The 18,837-nt window shown below is 45.1% G+C and overlaps 1 protein-coding gene across 4 annotated transcripts in view; it reads right to left on the reverse strand.

Annotated features, from left to right (window-relative positions):
* IQCE (IQ motif containing E) overlaps window positions 1-17,723 on the reverse strand; it is a 38,094-nt gene extending 20,371 nt beyond the window's left edge. The window contains exons 1-11 of one of the 4 annotated variants that reach the window (XM_061600328.1): window positions 17,414-17,723; window positions 16,569-16,616; window positions 14,175-14,217; window positions 13,614-13,754; window positions 12,387-12,521; window positions 10,883-10,953; window positions 9,325-9,438; window positions 6,999-7,049; window positions 5,263-5,333; window positions 3,852-3,924; window positions 3,243-3,292 (exon numbers count right to left, since the gene is read on the reverse strand). In XM_061600328.1, coding sequence (XP_061456312.1) covers window positions 3,243-3,292; window positions 3,852-3,924; window positions 5,263-5,333; window positions 6,999-7,049; window positions 9,325-9,438; window positions 10,883-10,953; window positions 12,387-12,521; window positions 13,614-13,754; window positions 14,175-14,217; window positions 16,569-16,616; window positions 17,414-17,455 — 839 coding nt within the window. In that variant the 5' untranslated portion in view covers window positions 17,456-17,723. Of the gene's footprint in view, window positions 1-3,242; window positions 3,293-3,851; window positions 3,925-5,262; window positions 5,334-6,998; window positions 7,050-9,324; window positions 9,439-10,882; window positions 10,954-12,386; window positions 12,522-13,613; window positions 13,785-14,174; window positions 14,218-16,568; window positions 16,617-17,413 lie in introns of all 4 variants that reach the window. The other 3 variants (XM_061600327.1, XM_061600330.1, XM_061600329.1) reach the window with 3 other exon arrangements.
* Between the last annotated feature and the right edge of the window lie 1,114 nt (window positions 17,724-18,837).

Consider the following 18,837-nt stretch of genomic DNA (forward strand, 5'->3'; position numbering starts at 1 on the left):
CAGTCTAAAGGCCTGTATGGTCCAGCATCCTGTCCCCACAGTGGAACCAGATGCCTCTGGGGAGCCTACCAGGAGGATCTAAGTGCAACAGCAACTCTTCTGCTCAGGATCCCCAGCAACTGGAATTCAGAGCCCGAAACACACTGTCTCTGATCCTGGGGGTAACATAGCCAGCGCAACTTGTAGCTAGTTGCCTAACCTTTTTTTAAAGCTGTCCAAATTGACAGCCATCACTACATCTTGTGGCAGCCAATATTGTGGCAGCCAATTCCACTGTTTAACAATGCACTGTGTGTAGTTATATCTACTGACTGCCAGCTGTTCGCTAGGATCTCCAGCAGAGGCCTTTCCCAGCACCCGGCTACCTCATTATATGTTAGTATTTTATTGTTGAGACAGCTGGTGTAGCACAGTGGGGAGGAGAGCCTGGTTGGGAGGCCAGAGTCTGTGAGTTCAAATCCCCACTCGTGTCTCCTGGGTGTCAAGGGCCAGCTAAAGATCACCCCCACAGTGAGTGGCTCAGGGGTTACGTGCCCTGCCACCTGTGCAGCCGTGGGCAAGCTGCAGAGTCCCAAGGAGCCCAGTTGCCCCCCAGCTGGCAGTTGCGGACAAGCAAGGGGCTGGCTTGTGCAGCTGTGGCAAGCTGAGCAGGCCCTAGCCAGCTGGAGAGGACTAGCCTTAGAGGGAGGCAATGGGAAACCCCCTCTGAATACCGCTACCATGAACACCCTATTCATCGGATCGCCATAAGTCGGGATCGACTTGAAGGCAGTCCATTTCCATTTTTTCATTTTATTGTTGGACCTTATGATGAATCACAAGGGTTTACCGTATATTTCTTAATAAGATGTTTTCTTTAACATATCATTTGACTATTTGAATTTTGTTTCGTAACAAGTGAATTATGCAACTGTCTCGTGTTGTGAGTCGCCTTGAGCATAGATTACCCTGGAAAGGTGGCATGCAAACAAACCATGGTGATGATGATGTAGAGGAGCCAGGGACTGGATCTGGCCAAGTCTACATGCAAACATGCAGTCTACCAGTAAAAGCCAGGGTCCCTCCTAGGTTAACCCAAGATTCTGTTCTCATTGACCAACACAGACTAAAAATTGCCACTAGGTACTTTTATGTTAAAATGGCTGAACTGACAGCCCATGGCCTTCAGCCTCCTCAGTCCGCTTCAGTGAAGCTGGGAATGAGGAAGCTAGTCACAGAGGCAGCTCTGCCCCAGCCTGCGGCTCAACAGAATGCCTGTGTTTGTGTGTATTACCCGGGGGGGGGGCATACCTGGAGACGCAGCACAAGCATTCAAGGTGAGACAAGAGGCAAGCATAGAGAAAAGTTGTGAGTGTGTGTATTATATCAAGCCAGTAAGCAGATTTAGGCAGGAACAATTTCCCAGCTATTTGTTCCCCATTTTAGGTGGGAACAACTGCAACCCACTAGACTGAAGCAAACATGTGCTAGAAAAGTGGCATCTGGACCTGCTTAGACAATGTGATGAAAAATCACGTGGCACAGATTTGGTAACTTTAATGCTGTCCTTTCATTCACAGAAATAAGTGGAATTAAAGAACAGTGAAAAGAGGATAGTGACATTATGCTATTTCTACTGCACTTTTACAGAAGTGTTCCCACAATCTAATTTCACACCCTCTTACTTTTACAACCTGCTTACGAAATGGGTACACGAATGTGCATTTTCCCCCCAGTTCAAGTAACCTGGGGAGTTCTCAAGTTTATTAGCATAGATTAACCTGCTACTTGAATGTTTAGAGGCTTGTTGCAAGAGTGAAATGGGTCCATCCTTTCATCACTATTTAAGTACCTTAGTGGTAGAGAGAGGAATGGTTGTGCAGGACCACCCCCAACTCTGGAGGTGCTGCCTGGAGCAGTAGTGGGAGACCGGTGGCCCTCCAGAAGTTGCTGGACTACTTCTGATCGTCCCTTGCCATTGACTACACTGGCTGAGGATGATGGGAGTTGGAGTCTAACAACTGGAGAGCCACATGTTCTCCACCCCTCTCCTAGAGTTTCTGTTGTTTCCAAGCCTGGGGTAATTAACACTCTCTCTCTGTTTTCAATCCTTTCTCCTTATGTAACCATTTTAACCAATGAGAACCTTGGAGTTTCCACATCTGTGCCAGGTTAACTTACGATTAAGCATGCAGAGAACATACAGAGCCCTGACTGTTGAATTATTTTCCACTGGAAGATATACGATTTCCTTGAAGCATTTACCTGAGAACACCTATGTGATTAGATGATTACACAGAATACGATCAATTTCTTTCAAAGACTATACCAGAGTGTAGCTTCATCACTTTTGACTGCCTGCTTTCAAATCGTTACAACCTGATTTTGCTACAGAACCTTATTTTATAGCAGCATGTCCTTGACTTGGTAATAATCCAGGGGAAATGAAGTAAATACATTTAAGATGGTTTAGCTACAGTCTGAAGGGCATCCACTGAAGCTTATTTTCAGTTCCTTGGAAATAAGGTGCAGTAAAATCAATAGGGTTTATAGGATCAGAGAGGGTGCTAACTTCACTGTGACTTATACCTCAATCTTAAAGTAAATCCTATTGATTTCAGCATACCCATTTCTACCTAAGTGGTAGATTGCAGCCTTAATTACCTTAGCTAGACTTTCACCTTTAAGAGGCCATTATCTTGATTTAAGAGTACAGTTTTCATTTTATGTGGACAGGAATTTTAAAACTGCAATGCAGAGGTTGGTGACCTGCAGCTCTCTGCCTAATTTCATGTGGCTCTTGAACTCATTTCAGAATTCATGACCCTGGCAAGAGCAATCTGTTCCTCCCCCAACAGCCCACTAAAGTGAGAAGAAAGACTGAAAAGGGGACATCAGAGGGAGAAGGGGTGGCCCCACTTCTGGCCCCACCCACTTCTAGCTTTTGCCCAGCCCACCACCCACATGCAGCCCTTGGCAGATTACCCAGGAGAGAGAGAGAGACAGACAGACAGACAAAAGGTTCCCCGCTCCACTTTTCCTGGTGAAATACATTACCAGTAAATACCTTCAATGAAAGAGAAAACCTCCTTTTCTCTTTAGGTAGAAATAACAAGACACGACATTATACAAATCATCTAAGTGATGAGGTTTTTTTAAAAAAAGCTCTTAACATCCTCTTACTTCACAGCTATTAGTGAAGTATAAAAATTAGACAGCAAAAACTTAAACACATGCACACAGCCCCAAAGAAATAAACATACTTCCGTTGCACGGCCTTCGATTTTGCCAGGAGGGTTTGGAGTCGCTGGATCTGTAAAAGGACAGCTTGCATTAAGAGAATGACAGAGGGAGGACCAGGCTGCAAAGGAAGGTGTTCCTTAAATGTACTGCAAAGCTGCATCCAGTGGGTGAAAAGGAAGGAAGGAAAAGGGGGAAGACAAGACGGTGACCCTTTGATGCCTAAGTGTGATCCACGAGACGAACACCAGGGTCTCTTGCAGTTCTGCAGAGGGTTCCCAGAGCACAACTCTGGCACTGAATGTGGCCACAGGTAATCTAAGTTTGCACCTCTCAGGTCACAAACTGCTTCGTTGGCACCCGTAAATACTGCAACTCTAGCAAACTACTTGGGTTGTCTGAGTGAAGCCCTCAGAAGCAGAAAATCTATTGTCAAGAAATGCGCAAGATACAGGAGCACCAAGAATGGGGATGTTTACCCATAATCCTTTAGCAGGGGAACTCCAGCCCACCTGGAGCACAGATTCGAACTGAGCTTCAGGAAGCAAAACCAAGTTAGTCCCAGCTTTTTATCTAAATTTTCTAATTATGTTTTCCCCTTTGCAACAAGCAGGAGCTAAACAAAGATGTACCTCCTCATAATAGGTCTGCAGGGAAATTCTCATTTCTTCCACATTAGTGCTCTTCACGTCGGTCTGGAGTTTGCTTTTTAATGATACAAAAAAACACATTAAAAAAGATATAGAACTGGCAGAATGGAAGAAGAGACAGAAATTAACTATCAATACTTGGTTAACAGTGCAGGCAGGAGAAATTCCTTTTCCCCTCCACTGAGAAAACCAAAAGTAGCACCAGGAATACTGATCACCACTTGTATTTTGGTTGCTCCAATAGAGATTTTCTCCCAACTTGCACTGGGTTCTCTTAAACGACGTGTGCGCACTCTACCAGGCCACCCACACTGCTGGCATCCCCAGTGCCCTGAGGAACCACTGCGGGCCCCACAACTGCAAGAGGATGCTCCCACTCTTCTCCTAGCAACTGCACAGCTGTCAGAAATGGGGCAATCATCAGTCGGGCAATCGACATTTCATCAGGGTCCAAGTCCAGCTGCTCCTAACTAGATTGCCTTGGCTACAGCATCTGCTTCTGTCACATAATTTCTTCTCTGCCCAGCACAACAGACTCCGTAACACAAGTGTCACACTTTGGGACTGTGATGTCATGAAGACGGCCTGCTCTCTGAAGAACTCACTCAAATGCTTTCATCTTCCAACAAAAGCCCTGCTCCATAACCCACAAATGCTGAGGCGCAGTGGGAATGGTGAAGTAGGGGCTTCCCACTGGTGGTGGCCACTATGAATTTCTTTGCCCTGGAATATCTAACTGGTTCCCTGCCCTCCCTGCCTTTACATGCCAGGCCAAGATGCTGGCCTTTCAGCAGGCTTTTAGACTGTACAATAATTTCCTGTTTGATCCTGGCTGGGAATTTGCTCCTGGTTCAGCTGCCCCTTTTGTTAATTTTGCTCCCTGGTTTTATATTTATTTTACGATGCCTGCACAGTGGGGAGGAGAGCCTGGTTGGGAGTCCAGAGTCTGTGAGTTCAAATCCCCTCGTGTCTCCTGGGTGACAAGGGCCAGCTAAAGATCACCCCCACAGGGAGGGGCTCAGGGGTTACGTGCCCTGCCACCCGTGCAGATGTGGGCAAGCTGCATAGTCCCAAGGAGCCCAGTTGCCCCCCAGCTGGCAGGTGTGGACAAGGAAGGGGCTGGCTTGTGCAGCTGTGGCAACCTGAGCAGGCCCTAGCCAGCTGGGGAGGACTAGCCTCGCAGGGAGGCAATGGGAAATCTGCTCTGAATACCGCTCACCATGAAAACCCTATTCATTGGGTCGCCGTAAGTCGGGATCGACTTGAAGGCAGGCTATTTCCATTTTCATATTTTCAGTCTGCTTTTATAATTGACTTATTGCCAGCAACCTTGAGCTTTTGCAAGGATGCAAGGCCAAGGTAAAAATGTTCTAATAAATAAAGTTCACCATACTTGATAGTGTTGTCTTTCTCCTTGCATTGCTGTTCCAGTTTGAGGATCTTCTGCTTCAATCCATTGAGCATCTATCAAGAGGAACGCACAGAGGGCCTCTCCTGAAGCATAAGTTGCCTAAAATATTGCATGTACTCCATTCACTATTTGTCTTGTGTTGCTTCCAAACCCATGCAAGGTGGGACCTTCTCAGGAAAGGCAGATAAATATGAACCTCCTGAGAGGCAGAGACCAATTGGAAATACAACAAAATAAAGGATCAGAAAACAGAAAACATTTTTGTCCCTTTCATCAGAAGTTTCTCAAGGGCCAATATTAGGCCTTCTATACAACCTTATAGCTCAACCGTTGTTCACTCGTTCTTTCCATTCTTCTCTTGCCCCAAACTCGTCTGCTCTCTCTGCTATCACTTACTGGGTGGATGCCCATTTCCCTTAAACTCAACTATGCTAAAATTTCAGGTTTCCCCCCCCTGCTCATCAGCCTTTCTTAACATCACTATACATGGATAATTTGGTTCTCTGTACTTTTTTTTGAAGTTCAGAATCTTTATGTTCTTTTTTTTAAAAAAAATCCCTCTCTTTTTCTGCTGATGTCCAGACTCTTGCCAGGTCATTTATTTATTTATTTATTTTAAAATATTTCTATCCCTACCCTATAATAGGGCACTCAGGGCGGCTTACAAAAATAAAATCAAACACGTACATAATAAAACTGTAAACAGTAAAATCACAAAAACATTAAAATAAATTAAAATACATAAAATACAATTAAAATTTGTGCAGGTCATGTATTTTTTTCAACCGACAATACATCTGGTATTTGTGCTTTGCTTTTTACAGACATGGCTAATATTTCAAGGCACTCTCTTATTATTTCCTGCACTCATCACTGTCCCAGGCTACGATCTGAAGGCACCTGAGGCCAGCACCCTGCTGAAGCTAAGCAGGGTCAGGTCTGGTCAGTGCCTGGATGGGAGACCGCCTGGGAACCATTTGTAAGCTGCCTTGGGTTTCTATCATGAAAAGAAAGGCGGGGTATAAATGTAATAAATAATAAATAATTGTAACTCTCCTCTAGTTGACCTTCCTACACCAACCCTTGGGCGCTTTCACTCTGCCCTAAATGCTGCTGCTTGATATTTTTTGCTTGTTGTTTCAATCATGCTACTCTGTGCTGTTCTCTTTGCTGGCTTCCCTTGCAACTCATGCAAGTTTCTTGCATCTACTACTGAAATCTCTTATGATTTTGCTCCACTTTGTCTCCCTAGCTGCTTCTCCTTGGACCCTTTGCTCTGCCATTCTTCTAGTTAAGTCTCCTGTGCCCTGCCAGTGTCCCTTCACATCTCCCCAGGACTGGAATTAGCCTTTCATCTCTGATTTCTGACTATCTTCCTCTGTTCTTACATTCAAGTGCCTCCTTACAACACATCTATTCATGCTGCCTTATTCTGAACTACCCTCCCCTCCATTTACTTTATTGTTCTCTTTAATGTTTCTTGTATTTATTCTTACACTATAATCTTGGAGGCAGTTTTTGTACAGCGCTTTGCAATTTTAGGTAATTTAATAAACTATGTTCTGAATAACAGGGAGAATTCAGAAGTGAGCAGGCCCATATTAAAACAACTTTGGCATTTTATTGTGTACTCTTTTATGGTCACTCTACAAATTCAGTATGTTCTGGTCCATCAACAATTATTAATCTAGAAAGGAGGAGAGAGAAAGGGCAGTTACCAAGCTGGTATCACTTTTCTGCTCTGTCCGCACCCAACCAAATTCAGAGCACTGTAAAAACAAGAAGTGTAATATTAATATTACTTACAAAGTGCTTTGCACAAGATTTAAAAAACCCAAGATGAGCCTTTTTCACAGCACTTCTTATACTTTTATCTTATCACGATCCTAATAAAACCCCTGCAAGGTACTTGGACATTTTTATCCCCAACTTGCAGATTTGAGAGGTGGTTGTGGCTGAGGCTAAGAGAAAAAGTGGCTTGCCTAAGATTGCCTGATGAATTCATGGTAAAGGGAGGATTGGAACCAGGGATCTTCCTGGATCAAATTTCAGTCACCCTGCTTCTGGTTCTCACTGACACACTCCAGTGGCATTCCTCAGGCTGCCAGACTTTCCAGCCATAAAGAGTCCCAGGCAGGGTCTCAGTCAGTCAGATTTTATTACGGTCAATGACCCGTCAAAAAAGGTAAAATAGAACAGATACAAACAAATCTAGACACTTGTATCAATTTGCACTAAAACTACTAAAATTATACACTAAAACTACTAAAATACTATTACATAACAATTAAGGAGAGTGACGATGACCAAATACAGAACGTTTACACTGGCATATGTATAGAAACTTAGCGACAGGTATCAGATGTGAGCTGTTATTACCAGACAAAAGCTTAGACGTCCAATGCTCTACAGAATTAGGGTACTCTTGGATAAAAGGTAAAATAAGTTGGTTCCTTTCCGTGGAATATAGTGGGCAAACGAAAAGAACATGAGTAAGCGTCTCTACATATCCTTCACTGCACGGACGTTGCTCCAGAGGAACACCCTGAAATCTACCCTCCAGAAGAGCCGACTCTAGACAGTTAAAGCGTGCCTTAGAGTAGGCCAAACGATATTTGGGGTTCGTAAGAGCCTCCAGATAGGGAGCATATTTTAAATGATGGAAACTCAAATTATGATGGATAGGGGAGCAGACTTTAGCTGCTGCTTGGATCGTAGCTTGTGTGTCAATGTCCTGAAGCCGGGTAATGATAATCTGTCTAGCCTTATTAAAAGCTTGGGAAGAAAGAAATTCAGTTGTATGGCCCAAATAAGGAAGCTTAGCTGCCATGGATTTTTTCCAGGAGGAAAGGAAGTTGTCCTCCTCAAGGAGTGACAGATAGCCTGGCGGACAAACATAAGCAATTTTAGCCCATAGATTAAAAGCCATAGACCACGCTTGGCATTCGACCGAACTTAGGCCGGCTTCCAATCTTAAGGCCGCATTCAGAACACAGTTGGGAATTCCAAAGATTCGGCGCAGGAAGATAGATAGAACTGCTTCAATTGTGGAATTAAACGAGTATATCCATAGTTGGACCCCATATAATAGTTGGGTTAGAACTTTGGCTCTAAAAACCTGAATGGCTGCTGGTATAAATCATCCTCCTTTACTATAATGATAACGTAGAATGGCCTGCCATGTTGTCCGTGCTGTAGCAACTGCCGCACGAATGTGAGGCGCCCACGAAAGAGAGGAGTGGAATATCATCCCTAGGTATTTATATGAACTGACTTGCTCGATAGAATGGCCATTGATTTTCCATCTGGAAGTCGAGCAGGATTTTGAGAACACTAAAATTTTGGTTTTGGTGAAGTTAATTGTTAGTGAGTTCTCTGCGCAATAATTCATAAAAACTCTAATCAGTCGTATAAGGCCTACTTTTGAAAAGGAAAGTAGGGCCGCATCATCTGCGTAAAGCAGGAGGGGGCATCTACTTCCTTTGATTTTGGGCGAATGAAGGTCCTGCTCAAGACAGTTGGAAGCCAGGTCGTTCAAAAAGAGATTAAAAAGAGGAGGAGCCAATACACATCCCTGTCTGACACCTTTTGACGTGGGGATTGAGTCCCAGGCAGGGTCTGAAAACACACAGTGGAGCTACCTTAGCAAAGCTAAGCAGGTCTGGGTCTGGTCACTGCCTGGATGAGACACTAGGTGGGATTCTTCATGTCTCCTGTCTTGAGTCCAATGATGGAAGACAGGCAGGATTACAAGTGAAATAAATAAAGGCTAAAAATGTGCTCTGAGTTGTGCAACTGGACTCTAAAACATCATTTTGTACAGAACACCCATTAAATCAAGGTGATTTACAAAAGTAAAAAAGGAAGTCTCTCTCTATTCCACAACTGTACAAATAAAACAAACAAATAATATGGACATGCAACATTGTCTTCCTTGCCCTGATGAAGATTCTTCCTTTTCCTGTTTAGAAAACCAAGACCTATGTAAGTAGATTCAAACATGGTCCCCTAGCTGCACTACTGACTCAGGAGCACAGAACCTACCCTGGACGGATCCAGCAGCTGTTCAATCTGTTTATCCTTTCGGTTATTTTCCTCTTCCAGTCGCCGAAGCTTGGTTTTCATCCGGTCTGCTTCACATTTCTGGGCTTGTATTGTCTACACAGGGTGGGGAGTAAGAGGAGACATGATAGAGGTATATGTTATGCACGGCATGGAGAAAGTGGTCAGAGAAAAGTTTTTCTCCCTCTCTCATAACACTACAATCTGGGGGCATCCAACCAAGCTGGAATCGTCCAATCAGTGTTGGAAGATTAAGACAGACAAAAGAAAAGACTTCTTCACACAGTGCTTAGTTAAACTATGGAATTCACCCCCATGGGAGGCAGCGATGACCAGCAACTTGGATGGCTTTAATACAGGATTAGCCAAATTGATGGAGGATAAGGTCATCAGTGGCTACTAGCCACAGTGCCTGTGTTCTCCCTCCGCTGCTAGAGGCAGGATGCCCCTGAATACTAGTTGCTGGGAATCATCAGCGGGGAGAGTGCTGTTGGGCTCAGGTCCTACTTGTGGGCTTCTCAGAGGCATCTGGTTAGCCACTCTGAGAACAGGATGCTGAACTAGATGGGCACCTAGCTTGGTCCAGCAGGCTCTTCTTAATGAATTACTTGAGTTGACAAGACAAGCCCTGCTGGATCAGGGAAGTGGCTCATCCAGCCCAGCATCCTGTTCTTACAGTGGCCAACCAGATGCCTTCATGAAACCCACATGCCGGATATGAGCGCCACAGCACGTCCCCTCCTGCAATTCCCAGCAACTGGTATTCAGAGGCTCACTGCCTCTAACAGTGGAGACAGAACATCCCTACAAATTTCTCTTTGCAGCTCCACAGTAAATAAAAATCAGCGACAGTCTTCATTTTGCATTTGTTTTTTCTAAAAAGCAAAGCAGAACTACCAGTCCCCAGATCTCACAGAACGAACTAATGGAGAGAGTGGATGCAACAACAAGATGAAGCAGCCAGGTTCACCCCTGTGACTCATCCTTCCCCTGGTAGCCTCATCCTGCTTCCCTGACAATGTCAGACATCTTTCCGTGCAACCAGGGAAGGGAAAACTGAGGAGCTGCATTAAATGGCAAGGCAGCAGAATACCAAATATCTGATCATGGAATGCAGAAGCAGAAGACCAGAAAACAGGGAGGGAGGCTTGGAGCAGCCCAAACAGGGACATGATGCAGCTGGGCAGGCTACGGGAGCCCAGTTCTTCTCTCCTCCTGGAAATCCTGCCTGAGCAGATACTCTCTGCCTATTTCCAGACACTTCTTTGCAACCATGAAGACCAAGCTATTTAAAACAACAACAACAACAACTATATTCTCCAGTCACCTTTGCTTTTTCAGGCCTACGGAAATGGCTGAAGTCAGATCTAAGTTGTTGCTAGATTTCCTTTTGACTTTGTTATTTTAAGTTTTTATTTCCATTTTATTTATATTGTTTGTTTTATGATTTTTGTACAGGTGTGTGCGTGTACCACCCTGTGCACTTTGGGGTAGGATAGAAATAAATAAATATGCAGACTATGTAAAAGCATATCCATACCTTCTTTAATTCAATAATCTCATCATACATATCTTCCTTTTCTTTGTAGTCCGGAGTTCCAGGGATGTAGCCTAGAAAAGCCCCCCCCCCAAAGTAAATGGGAGCTAGAAGGAACACTAGCAGTATTTCAAGGCTGCAATTCTGACCATTACAAAACCCCCACAGAAAACGACTGAGACAGCTGATTTCTCTATTTTTGAGACATTAAAACAATACACTTGTGCATATTACTGAATATGTTGTATCCTCAATGATGCATTTACCGGTATTCAAAATTGCATACCACCCCTCTTCACTACTGCGTTGTGTTGTAAAGGTCTTCTCTATGTCACAAGATTACTATGGGACACCAATGGGCTAAAACTGATTTGTCTTGCTCCAGGATTCCATGAAAGCATATCCAGGTTTCCTCAACGACAAGCTATGCTGAAAGGCTGCCTGTCCCCCACTACGGAGCTTCTCCCACTACGTGAGGAGGCCAGAGTGGCTTCAGCACATTCTAGGATGTGTCCTCTGCTCACATGGGCAGCAGCAGGGCTGGCCACTGGCACTCCTTATATGAGGACACACCCCAGAAACCTCTCTCAAAATCACAAGAGATCCAAGGCAAACAAATTGGCATGGACGTTTCTCTGAAAGTAGGAAGTCTGGCAGATATACGCAGCAGAGCATGTGTCTTGCATGCAGATGGTCCTGGGCTCAATCCCTGGTTTCTCTGTTCGCAAAGGATATCAGGCACCAAGTGATGGGAAAAAGCGCTTCTCTGCCTGAACCTCAGCAGAGCTGCTGCCTGTCACAGCAATACTGGGCTGGATTGACAAAAAATGTGATCAGCTGTCTACATTCCCTATGAGATGTTGGGTCGACAGGTGTTCACAAGTGAAAATATCAGGGAATCAGTGCAGACGCCACTGGAGGCCGAGAGCACAAGTGTCAAATCATAGAGGAGCCCAAGCGTAAGGCTTCAGTCACGCAGAGATTCAAGGCTTGAGATTCGTTCCGTGCAAGTAAGAAGGGCAGGGGCACCAGGAGATGTGGTGCTTCTCTTCCGCTTGGGCGAGTCCCTCATGCCTCCTGGGAGGAACGCAGCACAACAGCTGCAAATAACAGTAACGGTAATACTTAGCATAACACTGTTTCAGTGTCCAAAGCACTGCGCATACGTTAACTCATGAATCCTAACAAAAGTCCTGTAAGAAAGACACCCATTTTGCAGCTAGTGAGCTGAGGCAGTTGGAGAGATGTGGCTTGACTAAGGCCATCTCGTGAGCTTGTGGCAAGGTTTCTTGTTCACAGGTCAGCCGCTATCCAGTATAATATAGCAAAGATATCAGGCTCCAAGCTCTCACATGGAGAGGTCCAGCTTTAATTTTCTGTAGGGGGCTTGATGAGAAGATGTTTGACAACCACAGCTTCGCAAAAGCCATCTTTTTACCTACATTCACTTAGTTTAAAAAATCCTGTCCTGCTGATTTGCATCTCATTTCTATAAAGCTGAACTCACCACTGCTGGCAGAGCGAGCGTGTTTTGGCTTCCTCATGCCCAAGGCTTCCTTCAGATACTCTGGAGTGCTGCCAGAGAGAGTGGCCAGTACAGGACCCACATCAAGGCCCGATTTCACCTGGCTCATCCAGGCACCTAGCAAAAAGGGGGTGGGGGAAGAACACCCAGAGGTGACTACACATGAATTCGATGTGCTACAGCCAGACAAAAGCCATGCAACCCAGGGGGTAGTATTTAAGGCTTTAAAGTGCCCGTCATTTTAGTACCCACTGAAGATGTGATGTTGCAGTAGTTAGACAAAGCAATGTGTCCAGGGAAAATTCACTCAACTGGTGAACAGGCAGAATGAATAATTGCATCAGGCATTTTATTCAGGTTAGTCTTCGGCCTCAAAGAGTGCATGCTAGGGCATTCAAGGCTGATGCATTAGTAACCGTGGTCCTACAACTTGAAGCAGGCCAAGGGATGGTGCACTCTCCCCACTCCCTGCCCCCACCCATGGCCACTGGCAACCTAATACCAACCTCCCAAAGCAAGGCTGACAGAGGTAATGCATCATCCTAATTATGGTGAAACAATTGATGCTCAACACCACAAAAGGTAATACAAGAAATTCAGGGTCACCTGAGAGGAGCACATCTGCAGCTCCTCCCAGAAACTGGGGCAGGAATAATCAGCCTCCCACTGTGGCCAAAAACAACACTATTATTATTATTACTATTATTAGAATTTAAATCCCACCCTTCCTCCCAGAAGGAGTCCAGGGCAGCAAACAAAAACACTGAAATTAAAACAAAACATCTTAAAAAAACATTCTTAAAAAAATACTTAACACATATTTTTTTAAAAATCTAAAAGCAATTCCAACACAAATCCAGACTGGGATAAGGTCTCTACTTAAAAGGCTTGTTGAAAGACAAAGGTCTTCAGTAGGCACCAAAAAGATAACAGAGATGGCACCTGTCTAATATGTAAGGGGAGGGAATTCCAAAGGGGAAGTGCCCCTACACTAAAGGTCCACTTCCTGTGTTGTGTGGAATGGACCTCCTGATGAGATGGCATCTGCAGGAGGCCCTCACCTGTAGAGTGCAGTAATCGGCTGGGTGTAGAAGGGTAAGACCTTATATATCCAAGGCAGCAATGGGAAAGATATCCCACCTGTTCCCATATCACAAAGATTAGGCAGTAAGAAGCTTGTAGAAAGGAACTGATATTACATGTGGTTACCTTGTTTGAAAGATCCACGCCAGACCTGCCTCGATGATTTAACCAAGGGGATTTCAAAGTGCTGACTGTCTGTGCCTTTAAAGGTCCTCAAAAATCCAGCCTTTTTAGAATGGAGACATGTGCTTGAGGTGTATGGAGATTCTGAGGCAAGGGGGGAAAAATCCACCAGTACTACGAATTAAAACACAACAAGGAGGTTCTAGCATCTCATCTGAATAAAGTTGTGATGGATGGGCTGTTTACCTTAGAGTTGCTACTTAGAACTAGGAGGAAGCAAAATGTAAGTAAACTTACAACTGACTGTTGCATAACATAATAAGAGGCTGTACTTCATAGCCAGGTTAAAAAATCAGCTACTTTTAAACTAGTCAGTATTTCTGCAACATGGGTGCCTATCTTAAAGCTTTTTGGAGAAACAATTCAATTCCCTATCCCAGCATGCCCAGCCTCTCCTGCCTGTTGCATTGGAACATATCTCACACTAGGGGATGGCTCAGAGAATCGGGTGTTGCACTGTAATGAGGCGGTTTCAGGGAAAGGGCTAGAACTGGCCATGCTTACTTGGTGATTTTGGAGGCTTGCGAGATGTTTTCTTCTTCAGTTTCTGAAAGAAATATTTCTTTTGTACTGAAATTTACCAATGTACAATTTTGTGTTTGAATTCATATGATGGCTAACAGACAGCAATTCCTTTTCAGAGAAGAGAACAACTGTTCCACTGCCATTATACTTATGTAGCGAGTGGAGTTCTAATTAGCCGGCCAGGTTGATCTAGGGTTAATAACATCCTGAGACTGCTAGGATAGCTACTCCAAAAGCTGACATTTTCATCTAAATAAGTTAATGGTGGGGAACCTGTGCGCCCCCCCCCAATGTGGACTCCAGTTCCCATCAGCTCCAGCCAGCATGCCCAATGGTCAGGGATGACAGGAGTTATACACCAACAACAGCTGAAGGGTCACATATTCCCCATCCCTGCAATAGATAGGGCAATATCTTACAATGGTGTACAAGCAAAACTTCTAATTCAGTTCTATTTCCAGGTGTCTCAAACTTTTATATTTCAGTGACATGCCTTTTATTTTTAACCAGGGACACCCCACTTATAGTTTAAAAAGTGCTTACAACTTCTTATATATTAGCAATTACTACTAGAACAATGAACTCTGCAGGTTTGTGATCAGTGGAGTGGTCCAGAGTCCTGTAGCAGAGAAACACCCCAATGTGTTCATAACTGTTGCCTGAAAGCAAACAGGTCAACAGATGAAACAGATTCACATCTATGTGCCTGATATGAAGTTTGTTGCTGGGGGAAAAAGGGAAAGAAGCCACCACATTATACAACAGGAGAAAATTCCTCCTAAGGAGTATTAGAGAGACTCATCAAGGTTACTTACATCAAAATCACCACATTGTGCACAAATCAATCCAAATGGAATATTTAATAAAGGGAACTTCAAAACCCGCAGCCATTGGACAGGCAAGGGAGTGCAGGGAACGCACACGCCGTCCGCATGCCATCCTAGCAAAGGGTAGGGAATGTCTGGCCTGCCAGATGTTGTTGGCTTCCAACTCCCATCATTCCTGAGTCTGAGCCAAGTGTTTGGCTCAGGCACACAGGCAAGGCTGGGGGCGGCGAAGGCGGCCGCGCCAGTTCGGAGGAGGCATCAGCAGCAGGAATTTCATCTCCTCTGAGAACTTTGAGGCTGCTCTGGGCATTCATCTTTATAAAGCAGGCAGACTTCTGCGAGATTTGCCATCTGTTTCACAGAGGCAATGAAGGAAACAACAGCAACATACTGGGAATTATGACCATCTACAACCCATCTTTCAACTGGAAGAGTTTTCTACAGGAGGGGGGGGGGCAGCAAAAGATAAACATGAGAAGTTCTCAGTGCCTCCATTTTCGACACCGGACAGAGCAGGTTTCACAAATTATACTACTGTTGGGATTGATTGTGCTCCTAAGTGGTAAAGTGCAAGCTCCTTTTCTGCTGGTCTTTCCTGGTGGAGAAATGATTGTTGTCCCACAGAAAACAATTCAGGCTTCCAGGACTTTAGTGTAGCTGTGGCTGGGAGTAGTGTGTCAGTTCAAAAACAAAATGTAGCAATAAATACAGGAGTGTAATGTGTAATTTTCTTCTAATGTAAACATTTTGAAATGATTCTGGTAATGCCAATGCAAATAACATTCATAATTATTATATTTATATTACAGGGGACAGGACTATGTCTGAGAGAGTGTGGCTAGCCTTGCAAAATAACCCAATGTCTATAACACCTATTTTGCCAGAGTGAGGGGAGAGGTAGTTCGTGAGAACCTTGAAATGTATTGCAAATTGTATTGTTTTTATTGTTTTATTGATGTATTACTGATGTTCTATTGATGTATTATTGTTGTTTTATTGGTGTATCTTTATATTGGTGCTCTTTTGTAAGCCCCCTTGAGGGCCTTTTGGCTGAAAGGCAGGGTAGAAATATTAAAATCAAAATCAAATCAATCACACGCTCCCCCTCTCCTTTGCTTCTGAATGAAAGGAGGGAGGATTCCTGCTGAGTTCAGTTTCACTTTTAAAGGATCCCGGCTTAGCACAAAATTCAAACCAGGGATCCTGTTTAAAACAAACAACAGTCAGTTTAAGAAACCAGATTCATAACCCATAGATTCAAACTGGCTTGTTATGAAACGAACCATAATTTCAGACAGGATCCCCTGGTTTGAACAAAAGGCTAAGCTGGGATTCCTTAAAACTGAAATTAAATTCTACCAAATTCCTCCTCCTGATTACACAGGAGGAGAGGTGAGCCTGACACTTTGATTAAGCTTGTTCAGGCAGGCTCGCCCATCCAACCCTCAACCATAGTTCAGCATTATATGAAAGTGTGGCCACTGTAAGTCTGCATAAGGAGAACTTTAAATTTCCATAAAAACATCATATTCCTTGTCAAACTCACCGTTTCTGTGTCAGATTCATACGTTATTGCAGAAAGGCTGTCCTCTGCCTATGGAACAAAAATGCACACACTTAAAAACAACAACATACCTTTGTATGTGAACCTGCCTGTATCTACTCCAGATATTGTATACACCTGTACCATGCCTCTCCCCCCTTGCCATTTCTTACAAACTAAAAAAATCCAGACGCTGTAACCTTTCCTCAGAGGAGGGCTCCTTCTCTACCCCAGACTATTCTGCCTGCCCTTTCCTGCACTTCATACATCTGGCAAAGGGAGCCTCTCACCCGCCCTTCAATCCAGAGAACAAAGCATGCCGTAATAAATAAATAAACCTTCTAGTCCAGCCTTCCCCATCCTGGGACCCTTCAGATGTTTCAGGCTGCAATCCAATCCAATAATAAAATAATCGGAATGATTTAAGTTAACATGAGTAACAGTTGAAAAGCAAACCCCATTGAACCCAATGGAGCATCCTTCTGAGTAGACGCGCACTGGACTGCCGCCCCAGCCTGCACAGCTGTGCAAAACATCTGGAGGGCACCAGGCGGAGGAAGCTGCCTTAAGCCTCTCCGGTCCCACGCAGAACTATCTGTGGAGTGCATCGTTTTAAAGGGGTCTTTTCGGGGGGGGGGGAGAGGAGGACCCACTTCAGAGCTCGCCCGCAGGGGAAGAGAGGCCCTTCTCACGGCGCTCTGCGGGGAAAATGATTCCCCCGCCGCAGCATCCTCGGCCACGCCGGCTGCTGGAGTCCAGCAGCTCCTGGTGGGCACCAGGTTGGGGAAGGCGGGCCGAAGGCGAGCAACTCCCCGCGTTTCTGCCCTCGCCGGCTCATTCTCTCTCACCAGGTCCCGCTCCGTGGCGGTCTCGCTGGGGCTCTGAGACATGACGGAAAGGTGCCGGCCCGGCCAGCGGAACCACCATTTCACCCGCGGCGGCGCGGCTCAGGTTCAGGCTCCGGCTGGGCTGCCTGTTTCCCCGAACTTCCGGGTTTGGGGCTCCATAGCAACCAGCCAGGGCAACCGGGAGCCGAGGACCCGGATGGACGCGCCCGGCTGAGCGTCTGCGTCTGCCACAGGGTTGACAATGGAGCCGAGGGCCGAACGAGAGCGTGCCCGAAGAGGCGCACTCCCCCCTCCCTTCTCGGGCCGAGGAAAAAGCTTGGCCAGGCGTGCCGCGCATGCTCAGAAGCGGCCCTGGCGGCTGCGCCCAATGCACGCTTGCCTGGGAGTCACAGCGGCGCTTCCTCCTGAGTAGATGGCGTAGTGGATGGCAAGACTTACACCGAAATAAACAGGCACAGGATCGGAGCGCACGCAGACCTCCACGCCGCTGCCGGATTCTGGGCGGGTTTGCTCAGGAGTAAGTCCCAAAGAAGGCTAGGACTGCGGAGGGCAGCTATGAGAGAACTGGAAAAGGTCCTCAAATGCAAAGATGTATCCCTGGACACCAAAGTCAGGATCATTCAGACCATGGTATTCCCGATGATATGGACAATGAAAAAAGCGGATAAGAGAAAAAAATCAACTCATTTGAAATGTAGTGTTGGAGGAGAGCTTAGCGCATAACATGGACTGCGAAAAAGACAAATAATTGGGTGTAAGAACAAATTAAACCTGAACTATCACTAGAAGCTAAAATGATGAAACTGAGGTTATCATATTTTGGACACATCATGAGAAGACATGATTCACTAGAAAAGACAATACTGCTGGGAAAAACAGCAGGGAGTAGAAAAGGGGGAAGGCCAAACAAGAGATGGATTGACTCCATAAAGGAAGCCACAGACCTGAACTCACAAGATCTGAACAGGGTGGTTCATGACAGATGCTGTTGGAGGTCGCTGATTCATAGGGTCGCCATGAGTCGAAATTAACTTGAAGGCACATAACAACAACAACAAGTCTCAAATGCAGTGGATGAAACTCACTCGTTTCCCAGGCAAGTAGCCTGAGATTTCAAAGGGGACCTGACGCAGTTTGGTAAATTACAATTCCCCGGGAAGCTACCTCGGGCTATGTTTTGCTTACATACCGTTTGTATTGGAACAAATCTCTAAGCGACTTTCAACATCTTAAAACAACAGATACAGAAAAACCCACAATCCATGAAATACAATTCATAACTGCACAAAACATCCTCTTTACTATCAACATACAGTATAAAAATTGCATATAAAATTAAGAAACACAAGAAAAAAAATCACAGCAAGCACAGTAGATTCAGCCAAAGGTGCGCTCCCTGTTCTGCTTGCATTTCATCGCCCTCC

This window comes from Rhineura floridana, chromosome 17 (genome assembly GCF_030035675.1).
Source record: "Rhineura floridana isolate rRhiFlo1 chromosome 17, rRhiFlo1.hap2, whole genome shotgun sequence".
Lineage (NCBI taxonomy): Eukaryota > Metazoa > Chordata > Lepidosauria > Squamata > Rhineuridae > Rhineura > Rhineura floridana.